The 25,705-nt window shown below is 36.1% G+C and overlaps 1 protein-coding gene across 1 annotated transcript in view; it reads left to right on the plus strand.

The window, feature by feature from the left end:
• The window catches only part of LOC145678942 (pyroglutamylated RF-amide peptide receptor-like), a 74,604-nt gene that overhangs the window by 31,707 nt on the left and 17,192 nt on the right, over positions 1-25,705 (plus strand). Inside the window, exon 3 of the mRNA XM_081749549.1 lies at positions 20,202-20,317. Within this exon, the coding sequence (XP_081605675.1) occupies positions 20,202-20,317 (116 nt within the window). The remainder of the gene's footprint in view (positions 1-20,201; positions 20,318-25,705) is intronic.

Below are 25,705 nucleotides of genomic sequence, written 5' to 3' on the forward strand. Positions count from 1 at the left end.
TAGGGGGGTGGCTTCCGGGCTTAAGCCCCCCCGAAATCTTACTTAGTATAGTAAAGTAAATGAAATATCTTGCAGAATTTTCACATTTCCAGGCAAAGCTTTCCCCCCGAAAGTTAGCAAAGCCCCTCCCGAAAATAAATCGTAAATACGCCACTGACCAGGTGATAATATCTGTGGGAGTTATTTTATTATTTAGCATATAAATAATATTTGTTAATATTTTTATATTAATATAGAGTACAGAAATTCAATTCTCAATTATCATGAACTTTCATTCGCTGCATGTATTTTAATACTTATAAAACTGTACTGGCATTGACCTCTAATAAAACAGAACTGTGGAATGTACTTCCAGATGGAGACAAAAACTCATACCGCGCTTCCAAATATTAAACATTTCTGTTTTTATCAATGCTTATTTCGTGTCCCTTGACCCTTCCTCATTTCAGTGTTACAGTGTAACGACTTTTCAAAGAAACCAGTTATGCATAGAAATTATGTGTAGAGTTCCGCACAGGCTAAAGTTGTTATTAAAATTCCAGTGTCAGTCATTCATTGTCACGAATTATTTCGTGCAGTAGATTAAAAGTTATTTCTATGACAGTGAAAAATATTAACAAGAGACACCTAAATTTCTTAACTGAGCTAGAGTAGAAGGACTACCTTTCATAATTATAAGCATATTATAGTTTTCTTGCATCGTTAACTATACTTAACAATAGTTTTAATAATAGGCATACTTAATAGACAAAATTTTTGCTATTTCATGTTGGAATTTTCTAGAAATGAAATTAAATGAAATTTTTAGTTTAAGAGATGGATTATTAATTAAAATGAATGATAATGAAAGAACTGGTGGAGTTGAGTTGATTTTGAGTTTAACGTCCCGTTCAGCAGCGAGGCTATATGAGACGTGGACCTACTGATTAACGTGGAATCCGTACCACATGAGCTCCTGCCGGGAATCGAACCCGGGACACCCACGCCAAAGGCGCGTACGCTAACCGCTTAGCCACGGAGGAGCTCGAAAGAACTGGTGGAATGGAAATGTGGAGTGAAAGGGAGAAACCCAAGAAAACACACGGACCCTTCACCACGAGGTCATTTGGTCTGAGATCGAGAAGGAATCCTTAGCCTAGGCTCTACCTTTGAGCCACGGTATACCTTGCAACCTAATTATTTCACAGCTGGTACATATGGCAACACTGAGAGAAAGAAATGCAGTATGTGTGAGGCGCATATTTTCGAAATACACTCAGCCCTAGCCAAAAGGCATTAGGTTTGGCAACATTTCACGGAAAGGAATGCTGAATTGCATTCTAACCCGTTCCTACTACTATTACTATTATTATTATTATTATTATTATTATTATTATTATTATTATTATTTTATTTTATTATTATTACAGTGGAGTCTCGTTAATTCGAACTTGGATAATTCGAAATATTGGATAATTCGAACAGAAGTCCATTCCCCTTGAAAACTGTATTGAAAACAATAGTAAAATATCGTGGATAAATCGAAATTTTGAACCTATGTTTTGGATAATTCGAAGTAAATACAGCTGAAAATTTTTAATGATGGACAGATGTAAACAGAGAAATACAGGTTTAACGTGTTTTCAGTTATCCAGATGCAGCCATAGGAAAGAGTAATACAGAAGATAAATAGAAAATCTATGTAATGATCAAGATGAAGGTGAGTTGGGGAAGAAGTAAAGATAGAGAACGTGTGCCAATCTCATCTTGTTTAAGAATTGGTTGAAAATTTAAAATGAATTATTGATAAAGTCAACCAAATGTTATTAATATCGTATTCCACGCAATACATGAAATTCAAGATTTATTGACCGTACAAAAACAATCAAATTTAAGCAAATGAGGTTTACGACTTCTTAAAAGTGAGAACAGAATATTCAAATTGTTACAGGAGTTTAATTGTTTGGGCTATTCAATGTATGTTGTAGTGTTGTACGTACATATATTTTCCATTTTACAGGTAGTTTGAATTATGAGGAGTCAATGTCGTTTGTTAGTTTGCGGTATTCGATCACGCAAATAATAAGCTGTTTTAAAGATGAAGTCTACACCATATGAATATGTTTTTGATGCACAGTACTTTGGTTTGTTTGTTGTTATATATGTGAAAATGAATGTTGTTGGATAATTCGAATTTTGGATAATTCGAAGTCTTTTTGTGTCCCCTTGGACTTCGAATTAAAAAGAGTCCACTGTATTATTTTATTATTATTATTATTATTATTATTACTTTTGCTATGGATCTGTATAAGTACAAGGGCAATCTTATTTTAATGAAAGAAATTTAATTGAAATTTTAAAAAATAATCGTTAAATCACTTTTTGAATATTATTTTAATCTTATTTTAACGAAAGAAGTATTATAAAAAAACTTAAAAATAATAAAAAAAACACTTTCCTAACGCAGGATTTGAACCCACGCCAGCAACGATTTTCCTTACTAGCATGTTGCGCAAGCTCACTTTTTTATTATAATAATTTATTTAACTAACACAAATAAAGTGTACAGGTAACAGGAAATTATACATTTCAAAAGAGGGCTCATAGAATAAGATTTTAAAAAAAACTACGGACCAGCATATCATGGTGTTAATTGTTCATTTAAAACAAGAAAATTGCCAAAGTTCTTTTGCCGTACACTGGGAGAAAATTTCCATTTTTCTTTGAAAACATGATATTTGTAACTGTCCACTGTATATTCCTGATTTGTCAAAAGATATTGTATCGTAATTCCACAAAGCCAAATCGCTGCATTGTGTTTTTGTGATGGAAAGTATTTACAATCTGGAAATAACATAAAGTCTGGCGAAAACGTATCAATACTGCAACGACATATAATTCGTAAAATAGTTCCGAGAAGGAGCCAGATGGGACTAATTAGACTGCAAGTTCTTAGTCTATGTTGAAGGTTATCAAGTTGAGAGCAAAACACACAATTTGGGGATTGAGTGAGATTAATCTTGTGTAGTCTGCTTTTTGTTGGTACCAAATCATGCACTACTTTATACAAAGAGATCGTTGTTTGGCGTTAAGAACTGTATTATTTATATTTTCCCAAATCTGATTCCAATTGTGATTTGGATGAAACTTGAGACTTCTGTACATCACTGTCTGTGTGAGTTGTAAGGATTGATACATATTTTTGAACCTAAATCTTACTGGTACACTTGGATCGAGAACATTATAACCACTTTCAAAAATATTGTCCTGAATGTATCTGACACAGGAGGGAATCACCATGAGGTCCCTGTTTGCTCGATCCAGTATAAACTCCATACTTTCACAAATAACGATTTGTCTGAATGAAGAATGTAGAACCATTTACGGAAATACAAAACTTTACACTTAATGTAAACATCAACTAAATTCAATCCTCCATTAGATTTGGGTTGTGTTACTACATACATAGGAGTTTTAAAGATGGACCCTTTCCACACAAACCAATAGAGTGCAGTCTGAATTTGCCTACTACAACGTAATGGCAAGGGCAAGAGTTGGCCAACGAACCAAATTTTTGCAGCTATATATGTATTAGAAATCCAAACTCTTTCCTCTAAACAGAAATTACGATCTTTCCAGTTGTGGCACGTAACTTTGATGTGTTGAATAATCACATTCCAGTAAGTAATCATTTCATGTACAGACCTACAAACCCAGATTCCTAAGATCTTGAGATTGTCAACTTGGGAGATTGATATATTGTGTTCATTATTCCAGTTTCCAAATTTAAGTAATTTTGTTTTCTCCATATTAAGTTGTGCTCCACTATATTTTGCAAAGGCATGAATAATGGCAATGACACTATCCAACTCAATTGTATCTTTAACAAAGACAGTTAAATCGTCTGCGTAGGAAAAAAGTTTAAATTGTAAATCAGCGAATTGTATACCAGATATGTTTACTTCAAGTGTATAAAGCAAAGGCATCATATATATATTAAAAAGGATCATGGATAATGGACATCCTTGTCTCACTGATCGTTTAACAGCAAAGGATGGAGTAAAATATCCATTAACCTGCACTTTGGATCTCGCTATAGTATATAATGCTTTGACTTGTTGTATGACTTCTATTCGAAACCCAATATTACTCATCACGTGATATAAATAGTCACGATTTACTAAATCAAAAGCACCTTGAAAATCTATTGATAATATTCCATGTGGTTTTCTGCTGTAATCCAAATATGACACTGTGTCTCTTAAATCCATCAGCAAATCAATCATGTTCCGATCATTAAATCCAGCTTGCATTGGATGTAATATAGAGGGTATAATCTTCATTAGCCTATTGGCTAAGCATTTAGCAATGATTTTGTAATCCACACAAAGCATAGATAATGGACGATAATCTTTAATTTTACGTGAATATCTAGTTTTCGGAATTAGAATAATGACACCTTGGGAGAAATTCGGATGACTAACGTTACCGAAAAGAATTTCATTCACCATTTGAGTGAATTCTGCTCCAATGGTGCCAAAAAATTTCTGGTAAAATTCTGCTATTAAACAATCTAACCCTGGCGTCTTGTTTCTTTTAAGATTTTTAATAACTTCTCATATTTCTTTCTCTGTATACAATTCCATTAACATATCATTAGCTGCAGGTGTAACTTGTGTCGCGTCAGAAATGTCTACAAGATGAGTTAGATCTGTTGTAAATTCTTTGTCAAATAAATTTTTGAAATGGTCATATATGCATAAGGAAATGTCAAACTGTGATGATAGTACATTGCCGGAATCAGTTTCCAGTTTTGTAATAAATTGTTTCTGTCTTCTTGCACGGTGTTTAATCAACTGGTATAATGTTAACTTTTCGTCACGTAAAATATCAGTATTTCGACATGAAGTTCGAAGTTTTGCAATTTTCTTACATTGTAGCTGTAATATTTAACGTTTGAAATATTTCCCATCCCTGTAGAAAATCTCAGTATTACCGTGAGAAAGTTTGGTTGTTTCAGCTAAACATTTCATATAATAATCCATAGTATATTTATCTGTATTTTGTATTTCCCGAGCATATTGTATACAAAACCATTTTATATTTTTCTTAACATACTGGGTTGTTGTGGAATATCGCTGCTTGTATTGAACCCATAATTTCCATTCTTCAGAAAACAACTCATTGAATTCTTGGCGTTGTAAGAGCTGGGCATTCATTTTCCAATAACATTTCCCATAAGAGACGAAAGGTTTTCCAATGGCAAGCTCTAGTTTAATTGCAGAATGATCTGTGAAGGGCGCAGCGTAGACATTATAATCAACTAATTGTGAAATGATAGTACGATTAACATAGCACCTATCTATTCTAGAACCAGCATTATTCCTGAGATATGTAAATAGCTGATCTCGTTTACACTGAATAGCACAGTCAACTAAATGGAATTGATCAATGAGGAGTTGTAATGCTGCACTATACGAAGGCACACCTTGACAGTCTTGTGGTCGAAGGTGACAATTAGTATCACCTATTAAAATCATGTTAATGAAGGTGCCTGTAAACAGATATAAAATGTCGGCAATATAAAACATTTCTCGAGCTTCCCTGTTTTGATGCCCACTCGGAGCATATATATTTACAATAACAGTTTGATCCCAATATAAAGCAATACCACGACCATCAACTAACATTTTAATATCTGAAATGTGAATGCCATCTTTAACTAAGATCGCAGTACCAAAGTGCTTCTCCCCAAGATTTACATAACTAGTGTAGCCAAAAATATATGAAAAATCATCAGTCGTAACCTCCTGAAGACACAGGAAGTCGACATCATGTTCATAAACAAACTGTTTGAATAGGGACTGTTTTACTTCAGATTGTAGTTTGTTAATATTTAGTGAAATGCACCTAGTAACATATGGCATTCAAGTGAACATAAATAACTATTAAACTGCACAAATTTCTTAAAATGTATGTTACTGGACGGAACGAAATTAGAGAAAGTGGTTTTCGACGTCAAAAACTATGTCTGTACACTTTGCTTGTCTGTTCCTTCAATTTGACTAATTTTTCGTTATTTCTTCTTGTTTCTACTCTCACTCAAAATCTCAGGTGATGTGCTCTCCGTGTTCAAGTCATCGTTTACTCCTTCTGTCTCTGGTAAGCTCATTCCTTCGTCTGGGTCTGCAATATCATGGTTCTTGTCAGCTATAACAGTACCATCTTCATCTGCTGTCACAACAGAAGGTATAGTATCGTCGGATGGTTTGTCAAGAGATACAGTCATACATACTTTCATTTGATTGTCATTTGTAAAAACTGGGCCAAGACTAACGTCATCAGGCTGTAAAGCACCTATGTGTTCCGTAATTTGAAGGGTAGCAGCACTCTTTTTAGTCACAGCTTGAACTAATGGAGGGAAACTGTGCTCGGAGAGAGTCAAGTCATCATTCTTGGAAATATGGGGATCGAGAGTGTTGTACCGCGCTGCTGATCTGGCAGTTGAAATATGTTCTCTTTCCTCTATTCGTTCAGCTATCTTTTGTTCTGTAGTTGGTGATTGAGTTTGTCCATCATCCTGTAATAATTCTGTTGGAAGGAAGTGTATTACCTGCCGTTGCAAAACACCTGAAGATGTAGATGGCAAATTTTGTTGCTGTGTCACTGTAGTTCTTCTTCGGTTTAAAGAACACCTATTAGCTACGTGTTCAACCGATCCACAAATAAAACACGTGGGGGTTGTCCATAATAGATAATCGAGGCACGATAGCCACTTATGACAAGACGAGATGGGATATGTTGTTTTATTTCCATTTGTACTATACGATTGCCATTATTAACTTTATATTCAAATTTGTCTGACCACTGTTCATTTGATGCTGTTTTGATTACACCATACTTGCCTAAGATCGCGACAATTTTTTGATTTTCCATCTCCAATGGAAGATTGACTACCTTCACTTTCGTTATTTGTTCAGTAGCATTTGACACTAGAACTTCACTGATCAGGCCATCTTCATGTTGAAAATTGACAGACTGAGGCAGGGAGGACATAATCTGTTCAAACGAACACTTAGAAATTAACTTTACATATACACAATGTTCTTCGCTATTTAATTGTATACCTTGCACCTGATCAGCATTGAGTTTGATCATATCAGACAGCCATTTATGTATTGCATAAAAGCTAGGCTGATTTCGACTCGTCGACTTATCAAATGCAAATTTGATTGTATTTTCTCTTAAATTCTTTTCCATTTTCACAAAAACTCAGAAACCAAAAATAAAAAAAAAGAGTTCGTCAAGTATCGTATGTAATATATATATATATATATATATATATATATATATATATATATATATATATATATATATATATATATATATATGTAGCTGTCTCAGGAAGAACATGCAAAATAACAGGCCACACTTTACCTACCACTCCGCAGTTCCATTTGATAGGCACTACACAAGTAAACACGTTAACTTCGCAGAGCACGCAGACACGTCCACACACTTCCACGGTGAACGAGAAAATCCCACTCGGCTACCAGGGCCGACAGCATCTGGTGTTTACTTTGTGCTATATGTAGGTCATGACTCGTGATCGCGATATAAACGTCATTCATTTTTCCTACATTGTTGCCAAGCGTAACCCCGTTCAGAATGCCTTATGGCTAGAGTTCAGTGTATTTCGAAAATACGCGTGTGAGGCATATACTTTTTCGCTTCCCTAGCCAACTGTTTTCAGTTGTTCACAAGAAGCAACTGAGGTTAGATTTACATCGAATTTGCACTACCCGAGCGTGACGTAATGCCACGTGCTATTATCATTGGAGCAAAAGTAGAATAAAACAGCCTTGTATGGCTTCTAACCCCCTTTGCTCGCTCAGCTTTGTTTCGTAAAGTAAGTAAATCACTATTTTTATCAATAAAGTTGTGTGTTCAAAGCCCTTCCCCCTCCTGGTGCCTCCGGTACTTCCCCCTCTCTATCTTCCCACTACCCCCCTACAGCTCCTCGCTTTGCGAGGGTCCTGCTTCTTTCTCTCCTGTTGGTTTATAACGTCATTGTTTATAAGGGGTATCAGAAATCTCTAGGTCAATGTTTTTTTTTTAAAAAAATCACAATTTATGCATTTATGTATTATGTACAGGGGAAAATGACTATATTTTAATCTTATTTTAATGAAAAGTTTTTACTAAAACTTTAAAAAAATAAATGAAAGAGTTTCCTTAAGCCCGGTTTGAACCCACGCCAAAAGCGATTTTCATAACTAGCTCGTCCGCTGGGATGCTCAGCCAGCAGAACCAACAACAGATTTTGTTTGGTGCTATATGTATTTTTTTCTATGCTACGTGTTGAGAAATGGATAACTTCTACCAATCAGAACCGTGTATTTAGCTCAAATGATTAGGATCAAGCTTGATTAAAATACATACATGTGTGAGAGGCAATACACTATCGGGGATGTTGGTCCGTCTTTGAGACGGTGAGTATTCGTAACAACTGCGTCGACCTAAGCTCAAAATTAAAATGTAGAATTACTTGATATTTTGATCATTCCTCTGTTCGACCTACAACGAACACTTAGAACTACTCGACAAAACAGTCATCATAGATAATCGGCCCGTAGGCGCTAAGTTACACCGTAGAACATCACGAAGCATAGACATACAGAAAACCAGTTAAGCATAAAAGCAGCGGCGCAAATCTGTCTTCAACATTGGGGAAGGGGGACACATAAGACTTTTTTTTATTAAGCGATGATCAAAATATTTGTGAAGTTGAAATACAATCCTGTGGAGGATCAGGGAGCAGAGTTGTCTTTAACATTCGGAGGGGACAGATTTGAGGCTTATTCTGGGGTGACATCAATTTCATCTCACTTTCCTTTGTGGTAATCGGTCACAAACCATCACATTTTTTTTCCCAAAAAGCACATTTCAAATCGGGTTATTGTGGGGACAGTCTCCTCAGTTCTAATATTGGAGGGGACATGTCAACCTCATCCCTCCGGGATTTGCACCGGTGCATAAAAGCAATATCCACAGTTGTGTACAAGGTGTGATCAAAAAGTAAGATGAATACTTTTCCCCGTACCTCGCTTTTGGCCAGAAAAGTGTTCGTCTATCTACATCTGTCTTATGAACTAAATTTAGCTCCATGCAACTTCTGGTTCTTCCCAAAAATTAAAATTGTGCTTAAAGGAAAAGGTTTTGACACCATTCCTGATAATGAGAGAGCCACGACTGAGTAGCTGAACGCCCTTCCAAAAGAAGCCTTCCAGAAGTGCTTCCAGTCATGGATTCAATGTTGGGATAAATGCATTGCTAGCCAAGGACAGTACTTTGAAGGAGATTAAATCAAATTCAATGTAAGCTTATTACTTGGTTTCTAATAAAATTAGTCACTATACTTTCTGATCACCCCTCGTGTACTGTAAGATTCTTCTCAAAATCCCAGCGTCGTTCTTTCACTGTCACAAATTACAGTAATTTATAAAATAGGATTAAATTATTTGTATATACAACAGTGAAATATGTTGACAAAAGATTTATCCTAAATTTATTAACTGGGTAAAGGTAGAAGGAATACCAATCATAAATGGTCAGTCTATTATACACAGTTCTCAGTACTAAACTTCGTATACTATATTTCTAATAATGTCATTTAGTTTCAGCAGCTCACCAAAGTAATAATGTGCCACGAATTTATTGAATGTAAAACAACTTCGTGACACAAAGAAAAACTTTGTCTATACTACTTGACCGTCGAATTAACGTTTAGTGTGAACCAATGAGAGCCAAACCCGCGGTAAGAAATTAATGCGTGGGACAAACTTGATTGGGTGTGGTCTAAGCGAATGAAATGAAGACTGTGACGCGAAGTTGGTAAAAGAGTGTGTCTAAGCAGACGCAGTACCGCACGAACAGATGAACAGGTGACACAAGAGAACAGTTAAACTATGTGGCAACACCGAAAGCTCTCTGATTTGCTAATGTTTAAAGAGAATTCAGAGCGGTGCCTTCAAGTTTGTCTCACGTTTCAGCTTTCGTCGAACGAACAGTATTGTAACATGTTGACCATATTATTGGTTTTAGTGATCATATATAGCATGCGTGTAGAGCAGTCCTCTACATATCGAGACGGGAAACGTTGCTAAATGGGATTTGTTAAGGTTAAACCAGCTCTCAAGGTCAAACTTCAATTCGGTTGCCGCACACAGCAGCCGCAACCACCTGTTTAAGGGTGTTGTATTTGCTTTAAAGTATTTTGCTGGAATTTTGACTTTCTGCATAAAAGCTCATTCATAGGAAACTTCTATTATTAGTATCGTTTCCTTAGATAAAAACACCTCTTTCATCTCTGTTTCCTATTAATGAATAGATGCAGAAGGGCTTCATGTCCGTTCACTCTTAATTCAATCCTTGGCCCCAAAGCACAAATCGTATTACTGAAACTCGAATATAATTTTTCAACTTATTTTTCAAACTTGGCAAATGTTTATTAACTTAATTCTAACAACAGATTAAACTTAAGTCATAATAGCATTGAAAAGCAACCTACGTGACAGCTGGCCCCGAAGGGTTCAAGGCATCCAAAAAGCCAATTTTAGATTGGTTACTTGCTTAGATCAGAGCTTAGCATCCTGTTTCAGCATCAAGGCTGTGTGAGACGCAGACGAATAGTTTATGGTGGAATCTCAACTATCATGACCGTTCTAATTTCAGAACCCATTCTATCGGGAATCAACCCAAAGTCACGCGTACGCTACTCACGAGACCAGTGAGGACAGCTGGGTAATGACTGATGTGAGGTTAGACATACCTTTAGTTTAAACGCGTCTATAGTGCGTCTCACCCTTAGATTGCAGTACAGGAGTAAATGGTAATGCTTTTCCTTATGCCCATTGTTGCCAAATTTAACCTGAATTTTAGAAATAGTTTTTTTTTACTAGATGTGGATAGATTATTGTAGAACATTGTATTCTCTATCAAATAATCTGTTTTTCCCATATCAAGAAGAATTTTCAAGTATTGAAATAAATTGAAACAGTGAAATCTTACTAATGGCAAATTCCAACATCGCGTTTAATATATCACGTCATAAATTCAGAACTATAAGAAATACAAACTTGAAACTTAAACAGGTATTAACACCGTATTTGGTGTCAATGTTGGAAAAGTTTTCATTCAAAAAAAATTCGAATTTTAAAATAAAAAATAAAATGTAATAGAAAGTGCGTACACTATTGCAATGCAATATGTAAAAAGTTGACTAGTGAGAAACTTTTTTTATTTTTCAGGTTAGACGGGAGTGCAAAGCGAGAAAAATGTTGAGAAATGATTGAAGTTTTTTTTAAAAAATTGCAGGTCGATATCTTTTTTTATTTAGGTTTTATGACTTTTAATGTTAAGAGTCAACTTTCCAAAGCGAGCGCATCTGACCAGAAGAAAGGCAGTGACAAATCTTGCCAATATTATTTTCCTTATAATGTTTGTTTTAAAGTCACTGATATAGAGTTTCTTGCTATACCGATGAGTATTCACTGTTGATGCTATGCAAGCACGAATCTACTGCTAAACAGAAGCAAGATCGCAAAATCGAATCCTGGACCACACCTACGAGAAACATTGCGTCAACTCCACTCAATCTTATGTTTCACTTACTTCGCTCGTTTCCCTTGATATGTTATATATATATATATATATATATATATATATATATATATATATATATATATATATATATATATATATATATATATATGTGTGTGTGTGTGTGTGTGTGTGTGTGTGTGTGTGTATAAAGACTAACATTTAGAAGTATAGTTTTTATTTTCTTTCTTCCGAGAAAGACAAATTTCAATCGCGGGTGAATAGTAAGTAGTGAACACGAATCAGGATAGTAATTCAGTTAGGAATAACATAAATCACAAAAATGCAGTTGGCACTCAACAGAAGATCAATATCTATGGAAGAGGAAAAAGCAGGCCAGGCAGAGGAATATCTGTTAATAATAAAACTCCTCACTCAATGGTGATGAAAAGTTATTAGCTTTTGTAATTGATTCGTTTACAGTTCGCGCGTGGTCTCTAATGTAAATGAATGAAAATGAATGAAAAAAAAAGCGTTCATAACAAATAACTTCATGAGCTCACAAAACAGAATGGAAAGGCTCTTTGTTTTTTTTTGTTTTTTTTTCATGTTTCTTTAGGAAGCATGAAAGAAACAAAATATATTTTCGGAGGGTTTGAATATTCTGTTGCGTGGTTTTGTTTCTTCGCCCAACTATCTGTACCTTGTTGGCTGTCACTAAACGTGATTTAAAGTCACAACTAGTGCGTTTGTTTAGAACATATATAATAGGGTATCTTTTCATTCTTCTTCTGTTTCCAGTTTGATAATGTGTGTCTGAGGTGTCAGAAGTAGTATATAGTGTAAAATATAGTATACAGGGCGATGTATTTACTGTATTGTTCGTCACGGAGAGTGAAATGCGGAAAAGACATTCTATTGGTGGACTGCGTAGGAGAGAGGGTCAAATAGTGCCGAAAGTGTTTAAGTGGAAGCAGTAAAAGTGATTAAAAGGTATTTAGGATGCGTCTTTTCTCCTTTTATTTTATATTTACAAATCTTTCGTTAATATTCACAAATGCATTTATAATTTCTTTTAACAAAAGAAACACTGACCAAACCTTCAAACCTACTGTATATTAAACTATAATATGTAACGGTTTCGAATATCTAACATATCCTTCCTCAGACACTATAGAACATAAATGAAAATACAGACATAGTCATTATAATGAACAATTTTCTTTTAAAGTTCTTTTAACAGACATATATATAGTCATTGTTATGAAAAAGTTTAAATTCTTTTAACAGATATATATATATATAGTCATTGTTATAAGAAAGTTTAATTTCTATTTGCTGAGACCTTCATCCAATCCCTTAAATCTCCGTGTTCACTTTCCAAACAATCACATTCCGCCATTTTTTATTCTTATAAGGGCCATTTTTATTTTCTTCTTGTCTATGCTATCCAAATTTCTTTTCCATAATTCATCAATGGGTAGCTCCCCTGTCCAGTTCATCAGTTTATCTCTTCCTACTATAGTGCTATGGTTCATTTAGACCTCCTGGTATTTGTTAAATATCATACTGTTGTTCCGCGGATAAAATCGGATCTAAACCATCGGAAGTGGGGAGCAGCCATCTTCAAAGTATACGTAACGATGTAACTTTTATTTGACAAACGGAATTGGATTTGCGGATATTTTGCGTTTTCGCAATACGGACGAATGAGCGTTTTCGTATGTCGTATTTTCTCGACACGTATCATTATCACATTATTCCAGTTTTCACTCTTATCCAACTTCAGTAGCAGTATTTTACCCATTGCCATTCCTTAGTTTGCCGCACAATTGTTACAAGAAATTTCTGTGTGAAACTGTTTAGTCTGTCATTTATTTCAATCAGGGGCGGATCCAGGATGGACTTCTGGGGGGCGGTGGGTTGTAATACTGCTACTTAGGCTACTTTTAAGAGCTCCAAACTCTGGGCTGGGTTTTATTTATATATAAAATAAGAAAGTTCCCCCTTGTGGAGGGCGATCACCCCCTTGGATCCGCCCGTGATTTCAATCATATGTTTTATATTCGTTTCATATGTTCTTTCGATTTCATATTGCTCTTATCGAAATTTTATTGCAACGATACAAAAACCATCATAAAAATAAATTTCTAACACGCAATGACTGTTGTTTCATACCCTCCAATTAGCCGTTCCAAGTGAATTTGACTGAATGAAATGAAAAAAGGGTTCAAAATATATGAATTTGAGGAAAGCTTTATTTACAGATTCTGTCACTCTTTTTGTCTTTCTTGTTTTGTTTTTTTTTTTTTCAGAAGAAAACATATGGCGAAAGAAATGTGGCAACAGCGCGCTCCATTTACTCTATACTGCAATCTAAGAGTGAGACGTTCTATAGTACTATTTTTTTCTTTCAGGTAGCTTCCTAAACACTCACACGTGACATCTGATTATCGAAACGGGCGTCCACTTGGAGTTTTGCATTGCAATACCCCAGGACATAACGTAGTAATTATTCGTGGTGTTTTATCCTGAAAATTGTTTGTGTGTTATCTTACCCTGCATACCTCGTAGATAGGTCGAGGGCAATGTGGCTTAGTGGTAGCGACCTTACCTCTGGTACGTGGCGCCCCTGGTTCGATCCCAGCCACGTAAGTTTGTGATGAACAAGATCGTGTCCATAGGTTTTCTCGGGTTACTCCATTTTTCTTCCACATTCTCATTCCACAAATTATTCCATAATCGTTCACTAGCCTTAACCATCATTTCCTTTAGCCTAAGGGCATAATCATGCGCTTTAAACTGAAATATTTTGCAGTACATAAAATGTTCTATATTATTATTATTATTATTATTATTATTATTATTATTATTATTATTATTATTATTATTATTACATATTTAAAGAAGACCAAACTTCAGAAAAACAATATTTGTTTCAAACAAAATAATAAAATTTTGCAGTTAAAACAACTTTTGTGAGAATTTTAATATATCACTCTTTTCTATTATTATTTTTTTAATGTTTAGATAAAGTTATAAAAAAATCTATGGTGTAAGAGAGAGAGAGAACGAAAGCTGTGTGAACCTTTTTAATAATATTCAAAGCAATTTAGTAATTATAACTTTTTAGAAAGAATGTTACAAGTTGTTCTCCAGAATAATTATGGGTTGACGTGATGTGAAATGCAAATCCTTTGTAGTCTATTGTATAACATATTTCTCTGACTAACAAAGAAATACCACTTTTGCATATTAAATAAACAAAAATTACTATCTAATGCAGATGAACAAGAAAGGAAGAAAACAACGATATTCCGTGCTTTTTTGTTTCGTAACTTGTTATGCATACCTTCAGAAACTAGAAGTTTTCTCCTCTTGAGTCAAATGACGTTTACATAAAGTTGAACGAGATCATACAGATTACAAACGAAATACTCATTTAAAGTACTGGAATTGCATCTATATATGAGAGTCTTACAGAAAATAAAGACCATTTAGCTATACAAAGTAAATAAAAAACAATATTTAGTGAAAAAATGACTCTTACATACCTGAAGCTTTCTCTATATAATCACCACCTTCATTTGAACATATGTCGTATCTGTTCACAATCCTCAGAATTCCCATGTTATACTCTGCTGACGCAAGTTCATGAAGCCAAGTGGCCACTGCATTCTCCAAATCTTCAGTACGTCCAAAACGTTTACCCCTCCCCCCACTAGCTTAGGTAAAAGGTAGAAATCACTAGGAGCCAGGTCCGGACTATAGGGTGGATGCTCAAAAAGTTCAAAACCGACATGACCTAGCAATTCTTGAATTGCATCAGCAGTATGAGGGTGGGCATTGTCGTCAAGAAGCAGAATTTCTGCAAAAAAGCATCCCTCGCTTCCTATTTTGAACGGTACGCCTTCATTTTCTTAGAGTCCCACAACGATATTTTGTATTGATTGTAGTGCTTTCTGGAGTAAAATCGCTCAAAAGAAGACTTTTAAGATCTCAAAGGACGGTTGCCCTAACTTTTCGTGTTGCGAGAGTCTGTTTAAATTTTCTCGGTTTTCTGAGTGATGAAAGGTGATGCCACCCAAGTGATTGGTGCTTGCTCTCTGGGGTGATGTGAGACTTCCAGGTGTCACTACTAGTCACAATCCGATCAGGAAAGGCGTCTGCATCTGAGTGATATCGTGTCAAAAATGTCAATGCTGAGATCATTCCCTGAGGTTTGTGTTAGTCACTCAGTTGCCGCGGAAAAGTCTGGAAACACTATGTGCAATTCGTCGAGAATTACGTGCCTCTCTTGCAAGATTCTCTTGTTTACTGCAGTTTTAAGGCGTTCTCTGATGAGTGATGGGCGTCCAGTGGACATTTGTTCATCCATTGTAGAACATTTCACATTTTCTCACATTTCTTTCGTTCATTACTTTTTCCATTCAGGTTATCCTTCTTTTAGAGGTTCCAAATAATTTTTTTTATCGGGATCTAATAGCAGTGTCTAAAGCCAGACTATGAAAATCTTCAGCAGCTTGAAATGTCTGAATGTTCACGTATAATTCTGTAATGTGTATACTGATTTAAAAATATATCGTAGGCCGATTCATGTTATAGGAAAATAGTGTTCAACCTTTAGTTCAGGTATCTAACGAAACTACTGGAGTAACGAAAATGTGCAAAAGTTAAACAAACTCTAAAGAAAAATAACCGAGTACAGAAAACATATTTAAAAAAAAAAAGAATATTCACCGATTTCAACAAGAGCACTGAATATAAAGTCTAATATAAAATCAGTTTGGATGACAATTTTATGATATCCTAATTCGTTAGCTTGGCACACACTTCAGAATTATTTATAGATATTAGTAATATATTATTTTCTGTTTTTAAGAGCTTTTTATTTTCTCTTTTTAAGCGATTTCAATTATTCTTTATTTTCCGCTTTTAAGCGATTTTATCTCTATTTCCTGCTTTTAAGCGATATTTCCTCTTATTTTCTGCTTTAAAACTTTTTATTTTCTGCTTTTAAGAGCTTTTTATTTTCTCTTTTTAAGCGATTTCAATTATTCTTTATTTTCCGCTTCTAAGCGATTTTATCTCTATTTCCTGCTTTTAAGCGATATTTACTCTTATTTTCTGCTTTAAAACTATTTTTATTTTCTGCTTTTAAGAGATTTTTATTTTCTGCTTTGTAGCGGTTTTGTTCAAGTCGATTAATATTTTTAAGTTGTTATTAGGCCTATTAACCTTTTAGGATTTCCACTTTTTGAGGTTAATTTTAAACTTTCAGTCAAATAGCTACTGCATCGTAGGATCATGGTTCACCTCTTTTTCTTTTTCCAGAATACAGCAACCTTTCCAATGACACCACTCGCTGTTTGTATTATACCGTAGAAACGGGAAAATAGTGTTCTTCAAAAAAAAATTAAAACTTCTTTTTCTCTCTCTGTCCCAGGCCATGGTTGACGTAGACATCTCAAAATCACCTGCGAAATACTTGGAGGTAAAGACAATGTGTGTACAAAATTTCAATAAAAATAAGGACGGGAATTTTTTTAAAATTTCGTTGAAGGTAAAAAAATATACATATATATTTATATATATATAATATAAACATTTCCTGCAACATCACTATTTGGCCTAGTATCATGGTTCATACGGCATTTTCCTCAGTATAACGCGTCCCTTTCTAACGGTTCTACTCATATGTCCGTATCGTTAACCTGAACCGGGAAAGACTGGAATTTTTTTCTGAAAAATCACCCCTCGAAACATTTGTGCCCCTTGGGCCCAGGCCCGGGTTCACATAGAGATCTAAAAAAAACTGAGAAGTATTTAAAGGTGCACACAATCCGTATGCAAAATTTAAATCTGATATCTTAAAAATTAAGGGCGTAAATAATTTGAAGTAAGGGCGTAAATAATTGCCTTAAGAAAAAAGACAATGTCACGTCTCTCCGCCGCCACTTGCCGCCGCTAAGTTGACCATCCGGTTCCAAAACGCATCTGGGATGTTCTTTGGCCCATGCTTGACTTGACCAATAAAACAAATTGGGTTCAATACGTGTTATATGAGTTTCATAAGCGTTTAATACAACATTACGTTATTCTCATTTTTGTTACTATAAATCCTAAAAGGGTTAAGTTAATAATATTTCTTTCCACTAACCATATATCCTGTTCTGTTATACAACCAAAAGTGCTCTGCAATTAGTATGTGTAGTATAACATGCAGGAGATCTTCGTAAATTACTTATCAGATTGTGGAAGTAGGATAGATTTCAACAGCTGACTGAATGTGAAAACATCTTACAACAAAAAGTAAAAATATGATAAAATAAATCTATATTTTTAAAATACACGTTTTCTTTTAAAATAAAATAAAAATCTCATACTAAAAAGTAGAAAATAAAAGAAATCGTGCTAAAAGGTAAGATAATGGTTTTAAGAAAATTACTTTCCTAGAAATCTATTTCAGTGGTAGAGGGTCCCATACCTGTGATGCGTGGGGTCCCTGGTTCGATTCGAGCGACGTGTCCGTGGGATTTCTCGGGGTACTCCTGTTTCTTCTCACTTTACCAATCCACCAAATTGTTCTCTCACCATTCAGTTACCGTAATCATCGAATCTCTTAGTCTAAAAGAGCATAATTGTGCGACTTTATCTTGAAAGATTTTAAAAATTTATTTATGCATGACTAAAAAGAAAATGAAATGAAATCTTTCAATTTAACGCCCCACGATTCTGCCCTTGTTAGGCTAAGAGTGACGGATAAATGAGGCAAGTGAATAATTATGGAAGAATTTGTGGGATAAGAATGTAAAAGGAAACTGGAGTACCCCGAGAAAATCCACGAATACAATATTGTCTTCTAACGACTAAAAAGATAAACATAAAAAGTGCTCTCACATGTTTACAAGAAATATTAAAAAGACAGATTTCTTGTCTATTTGTGTGATAGGGGCCGCGGTGGCTCAGTGGTAGAGCGTTCACCTGTGGGGCTTGGGGTCCCGGGTTCGATCCCAGCCCCCGCCAAGTGAACTTTGTGGTGGACAAACACCGTGTGCGTGGGTTTTCTCGGAATTCTCCCGTTTCATCCCACTTTCTTCATTCCACCATTTCATTCATCTCTCATCATCACCGTCTCCTTTAGCCTAACCGGCATAACCGTGGTACGTTAAACTCAAAGATTTCATTTCATTTTTCTATTTGTGTGATTTTTTTAACATTTTAAAAAATTTTTACTGTGCTTTATTTTATTTTTTAATGAAAGTATGTGTTTATAAAAATATTTAATTTAGTTTAAAAGTTGCTTACGATATCTGGATTTGAATCTGTTTAAGAACTGGAAAGAACTTCAGATAAAATATCACAAAAATTATAATATAATCATTTTTGGTATGGTAAAATCATGAAAGGAGATTAAGGCTAAAAGTAATGGATGGGACGAATCACTTCCAAATATTCATAAGAACTTTAGCCCTCAATCTTAGGAAAAACACCTAATCCTTTTAGCCTTAGAAAGAGCTCACAATTCTTTTAACGTTAGAAAGAGCGCCCAACGTTTCAATCTTAGGAAGAAAGACCAATGCTTTTAATCTTAGGAAGAGAGCACAATGCTTTTGGTCTTTGGAAGAGGAACTAATGCTTTTAGTGTTAGGAAGAGCGCCCAATGCTTTTAGTCCTAGAAAGAGAAGCCAATGCTTTTGGTGTTAGGAAGAGCTCCCAATGTTTTTAGTCTTAGGAAGAAAGACCAATGTTTTTAATCTTAAGAAGAAAGCACAATGCTTTTGGTCTGTAAAAGAGGAATCAATGCTTTTAGCTTTAGGAAGAATACCCAATGTTTTTAGTCTTAGAAAGAAGGGCTACTGCTTTTAATCTTAGGAAGAGTGTCCAATGCTTTGGGTCTTTGGAAAAGGGATCAATGCCTTTAATATTTGGCATAGTGCCTAATGGTTTTAGTCTTAGAAAGAGAAGTCAATGCTTTTGGTTTTTGGAAGTGGGACCAATGCTTTTAGTCTTAGGAAGATCGTCTAATGCTTTTAGCTTTAGAAAGAAGGCAAATCCTTTTAAGTTTAAGAAGAGCGCCAATGCTTTTGGTCTTTGGAAAAAGAACCAATGCTTTGAGTTTTAGGAAGAGCGCCCAATGCTTTTAACCTTAGAAAGAGAAACCAATGCATTTAGTCTTAGGAAGCGTGCCCAATGTTTTAGTCTTAGGAAGAGATCCTCATGTTTTTACTCGTAGTCCCATTCTTCAGTTTACCCCACTAAATATATTTAATACGTTTTTTCCTAAGTTTCTGTTAATGAAACAGTAGCACTTAATTACCACACGAAACGTCTCTTTTTAGTGAATTGCATAAAAGCATTAGTTTTAAAAACGATTTTTCACAACCATTAGTAATGTTGAAGCAGTGAACCAATGACAAAGAGGAGGACTTCAGAATCAGTTATACACTGTTAAGTTTTTTACTACCTTTAATTTTCTGAATAAGTCTTACTTGCAAATAATATCAATGGTATTTTCATATGAGAAAGTAACAACTGAAAAACAAAACATTATTCAACTTGTAAATGGAATAAATAAAAGGATCATTTTTCTAATAAATATTGATATTGTTATTTTCCAGGAGTATGTGTGGGTGCGAGTGTTTTTACTATCACAGCGATGAGTATAGATCGTTACCTGGCCATCCGACACCCAATGGGATTTAGGAAAAAATTTACTAGGAAGTGTACAGCGCAGGTGAGTAAATAAATACCATAGTACTTATCTAATATAAATAAAATAAAGAGTTTGTTTGTGTGTTTGTATGTCTGTCTGTGTGCAGCCTGGGAACCAGACGAATGGACCGAGAGTTATCAAAATTTGGTCACGCTTACCTTGGTCCAGGCCCAGGCCGGTAGCCAGCCCAAAAATGTAGGGGGGCCGAAGTTAGGGGGCCCAGTCCAACCATATTATAGTTCATCACCATATTATAATTCATTTGCAGCCTACCGTGAAAATTTTAGGGGGGCAGCGAAAATTTAGGGGGCGGCCCCCTAGACCCCCTGGATACTAGCCTGTCAGGCCCCAGATCAAGACGAAGCTTTTTTTAAAAAATCTGAACCAGGGGGTCTCAGGGGAAACGTTTACCGAGACATGTGAAAGTAATCCAAAATGACCGATATTACTGTCCAATCCACAATTTTCGCGGTCGCTGAAATAAATGATGATACTCCCACAGGCGTTGACTTCCAAATACATCCCCCTTGTGAAGAATGGATACATTCAGCTAGTATTAAAAAAAGTTGGAGATTTAAACAAAATATTCGTCTTGTTCATGAGTCAGTACTCCACTCTCATCACATTTTTGTATACAGAGTATTCAATATTCTACGAAAATATTTCAAAACTCTATTACTTACCTTTATCCATTCCTTTGTCTGTTCCAATCTGCAGATACTATTTGAGGACATGAACGTCTGCCAGCAAGGGCGCCCATATTGTGGTTTCCAAGGGGGAGCAAATATAAGCGAGGTTTCAAATATAGTTTCAAATTTTGCTATAATTAATGTAAAAATTCTATTGGGCTTTCGATATTCACAAGTACGATTTTCTTAGGGGGGCGTTCGCCCCACCTTGCCCCCCTGATGTCTGCCACTAATGGTACACGTGCCTTCGGTTAACCGCTTCTGGTCAAGGTTATACTAGTACAGTTTAAATAAATGATATAATTTCATCATCAGCTATTATACTTTTTGTTATCAAATATAAATTAAACATTAGTAAAGCATATGTAAAGGAACTGTGCACTCTATCCTTATCCTATTATGTTAATGATCCCGTGTAGCTATGACAAGTGAATGGAGTATCAACAATGGCGCAAACTTCTGTGTAGCTTTAGAGGAGAAGGACATTCATGTATCTTCTGTTGTCAGCTATTCAGCCAAATATCGAGATGCTGGGGGTCCCAAGTAATATGGAACCCCTAGATCCCCAGGTTGGTTGTCCAATTGTAGAACCTGCCTTTACTCGGAATACTCAACTGAGTACGAATATATTTTTCGAATGAATATTGTAAAAGTTCTTTGTAGGTTGAGCTAGGTAAATAAAATCAGAGTCCGGAATCGACTTCCACTACTGGTTTATTTATAAAAATCACCTATAACAACAATATTTACAGAAAATACTTCCTCTAAATTGTAAGGCAGAATTTAGGTAGCCCTTGCCCGTGCGGTCGTGGACGACAAGATCTCTACTGAGTCCCGCAGCAAGCTAAGTAGAGTGTCACAGGAAACCCCAAAGCTTCGAAGTAAGCAGTGAGGGGGATAAAAGTCATAGAGTCTCGCGCAGGCTAAGTCAGGGAGAAAGCAATAGCCAAGATTCCAGAAACAGACTACAAGCTTTAAGGGTAGGTTAAGCCGAGTGCCCAAGCATGCAAGAGGAGGGAGACCAGAAAACTGGTACCGGTCCTCTAGTTGGTGTCCAATATACAGTCGTCCAAAGCGGCGAGTTCTGTCGTCTTGTAATTTGTAGGTGGAGCTGATAGTCTGTCGTCTGCTACTCCTAGTAATCCCATGTGGTGTGTAGCACTCCAACGTAAATCCATGTGGTGATGTTTACAAACAGAGCATATGGTATTGTTTGTACACAGAAGCACGTGGTACGAGGTGCATCCAGAAAGTTAGTTTCCCACGCGTCCCATAGCTAGGAAACCGTATGTTGCGCGAAGCGACAGCATGTACGTGAGAGAGTAAAGTCCTAGCATTTCGCATGCTCAGCTGAATTTCTCTAATGCTCTCAGTGACATCGTGGCAGTGGTTGAAGATGGACGTTTCTATTCCAGCTTCCGCCGCGTGTGAAGTGCGAGCAGTGATAAAGTTTTTGAATGTACAGGGCATAGCAACGATTGAAATCCATCGTCAGCTGTATCGTTGAAAAATTGTCAATGCTGACCCTGTGCGCCTTGCTTTGTGCTCTAGGGTCAGTTGCTTCAACACAAAACTTCTTGATCAACAGGCACTCCGTGACAGTGGTGTCAATAAGGAGCGGAAAATCTGCAGGAACTGCTTGCTCATGCCGTTAGGCCCATGGACCTAGCACAGCTGGCGATGGATTTCGATTGGTGCTATGCCCTATGCATTCAAAAACTTTATCACTGCTAGCACTTCACACGCGGCGAGAGTTGGAATAGCAACGCCAATCTTCAATCACTGCCTTGACGCTACTGAGAGAATTAGGAAAGTTCCGCTGGCGCATGTACCATGTTAGAACCTTCCTCTCTCACGTACACGCAGTCGCTTCGCACAACATACGGTTTCCTAGCTATGGGACGCGTGGGAAACTTACTTTCTAGATGCGCCTCATACATTACAATATCCTGAATGGCAGAAGTAAATAGAAAACTAACTTAAACACTTTCTTGAAACAATATTTATAAAGCAGTTTATCACATGTAGAAAATACCAAAATTCGAATGGACATTCTATCAGATCAGCTTTCCAGACTACATGATGATCATTTATAGCTTTCCTAGAAATTATATATGCATACGTTCTGTATGAACGATCTCGGGTTCGATTATCGAAGGCGGTATTTGCCTTAGGTATGAACGCGAGTAGCGATATGCTTCCATTCAAATTGTAGGTCTCGTCTTATTAAAACAACACTGAAAGGAGGCGTTAAACTCATATCAACACAAGGCAATATTTCTATCCCTTGAAAGGACAGATAATAATTCAAAAAACTGCCAAGCGAGTTTTAGGGCTAAGAAAACAAGTAGCCGTGTCACGTGTACACCACGTGAAGAAGTTTGGTTTACATTGCGTGATATTTTCTCGAATAATAATGAAATAGGAAGTGATAGTAGATTTCTATCACTTCTGCTTTACGTAGAGAAATTAAAATAGAGATTAAATATATTCTTCAGACGCTTAATTGACTGTAAAAGAAAATAGGTCCTCGCTTTCTATTACCGTTTTAACTCTGTTGTCATCATCGTTAAAACCGGGAGTGATTAATTTATGGCACTTCTGGTTTGAATAGAGGGATAAAACAAAAGAGTGTAATTATTCCAAGGATCGATTTTTTTAATGCATCTTGCTATCTCTGATCGTGTTTTCTCTTATAGATCAATATTGAATCCAAAAGTAGTAGCGAATTTATATCACTTCCTGTTTCAGTACAGAATTAAGGATAGAGATAAAATGTATTCTTGGGGTGCTTAATCTATTGAAAGGGAAACTGTTTCTCACTATGTTTTGAATGTTTAGGGGGTAGTGAGGATGCCAACAATGAGGCTATGGGTCTCTGTCACGATTAACCCTTTGGGGATCCTATGGTACAATTTGTACCATATGCACTTTTCATGGTACATTGCGTTATTTCTCTTCTATTTGAGCTTTTTCGTCCGGTTTTTTTTTGTTTTCCAAGTCCAGAGGCCTTGTAGAAGACATTACGTATGGTTTCAGACCGTCCTGCGTCCAGACACAGGAGGTGATGACGTCATAAGTCAAAAATTTCTCTTCTCATTTTCTAAGCCTATGTTCAATATTTTTTGGCGGGCTTATTTTTCTACGTAGAAGATTGAAATTTTGCACAAACATTCAGTCCACCGAGTAGTATTTACCAGATTTTTTGTTCCGATGTCAGTGCTAAAACAGGGGGGGAACCAGAGGGGCGAAGGGGTAAAAACAGGGATTTCTTTACCCCCAAAATCCCGTTTTTGGTCATTTTCCCGCCTTACATACATGATAGGACCACGTGAGTCATACCATCTGAAAGGCAGTTCCATTCTGAAGAGAATGACGGTCGAATTATTATTCTAGGGTAATTAGGGACGTCTCAGGGATTTTTTGAAAAATATACTTTTATATAGGGAAACATGGGGCATTGTCGGTATATATATTTTTGGCGGGCTTATTTTTGAACGTAGAAGATTGAAATTTTGCACAAACATTCAGCCCACCGAGTAGTATTTACCAGATTTTTTGTTCCGATGTCAGTGTTAAAACAGGGGCGGAACCAGAGGGGCAAAAGTTGAAAAAAGGGAAATTTTGCCGCAAAAAATCCCGTTTTTTGTCATTTTCCCGCCACACATACATGATAGGACCACGTGAGTCATACCGTCTGAAAGGCAGTTCCATTCTGAAGAGAACGACGGTCGAATTATTATTCTAGGGTAATTAGGGCCGTCTCAGTGAATTTTTATCCAAATATACTTCTGTATAGGGTAAAAGTGGGGCAAAGTAGGGGAATTTTTTCTGGCGGGCCTATTTTTGAACGTAGAAGATTGAAATTTTGCACAAACATTCAGTGCACCGAGTAGTATTTACCAGAAGTTTTTTTCCGATTTCTGCGTAAAAACAGGGGGGGTCCAGAGGGGCAAAGTTTGAAAAACTGGAAATTTTGTCCCAAAAAATCCCTTTTTTGAGGAATTTCCCACCTTAGATACATGATGGAGACATGTGAATGGTACCGCCTGAAAGACAGTTCTATTCTGAAGAGAATGATTGGTGGATTATAGTCCTAGGGTAATTATGGATGTCTCAGGAATTTTTTTCCCTCAGATCATAGTGTTTTATGGTACGTTGGGGCACTGTGGGAATTTTTGATAAAAATTCTCCCTCCCTTACTATTCAAGATAGAAACTTGAAATTTGGCACACACATTCAGTACACCAAGTACTATTTATCAGATTTTTTTTAGATGGCTACGATCACACAGGGTGGGTCCAGGGGGGGCCAAAGTTCGAGAAAAAAATTTTTCCCTCCGAAATTTTCACTTTGACATTTTTTTCCCCGCTTCTGGTATATGGTATGAGCATGTAAGTGGTACCATTTGAAAGCCAGCTCTATTCTGAAGAGAACGAGGTATGAACCATGATCCTAGGATAAATAGTGACGAAACAGTAGCTGCTTGAATGAAAGTCTAAAAAATAGGCCAAAAAGCCAGGATCCCCAAAGGGTTAAAACGCCTGCTCACACCGACTGCTACAACAACAACAACAACAACAACAACAACAACAACAACAACAAAAAGAAGAAGAAAGAAAATGCTAAAACGAATATACAAAACATGTTTATAAAAAGAGCACTCTAAATTTAAATAAAAACCAAAAATAAGAGATAAAATAACAGCAATAAATAAAAG

The sequence above is a fragment of the Thermobia domestica genome, chromosome 2 (genome assembly GCF_964235325.1).
Source record: "Thermobia domestica chromosome 2, izTheDome1.hap1.1, whole genome shotgun sequence".
Taxonomy (NCBI): domain Eukaryota; kingdom Metazoa; phylum Arthropoda; class Insecta; order Zygentoma; family Lepismatidae; genus Thermobia; species Thermobia domestica.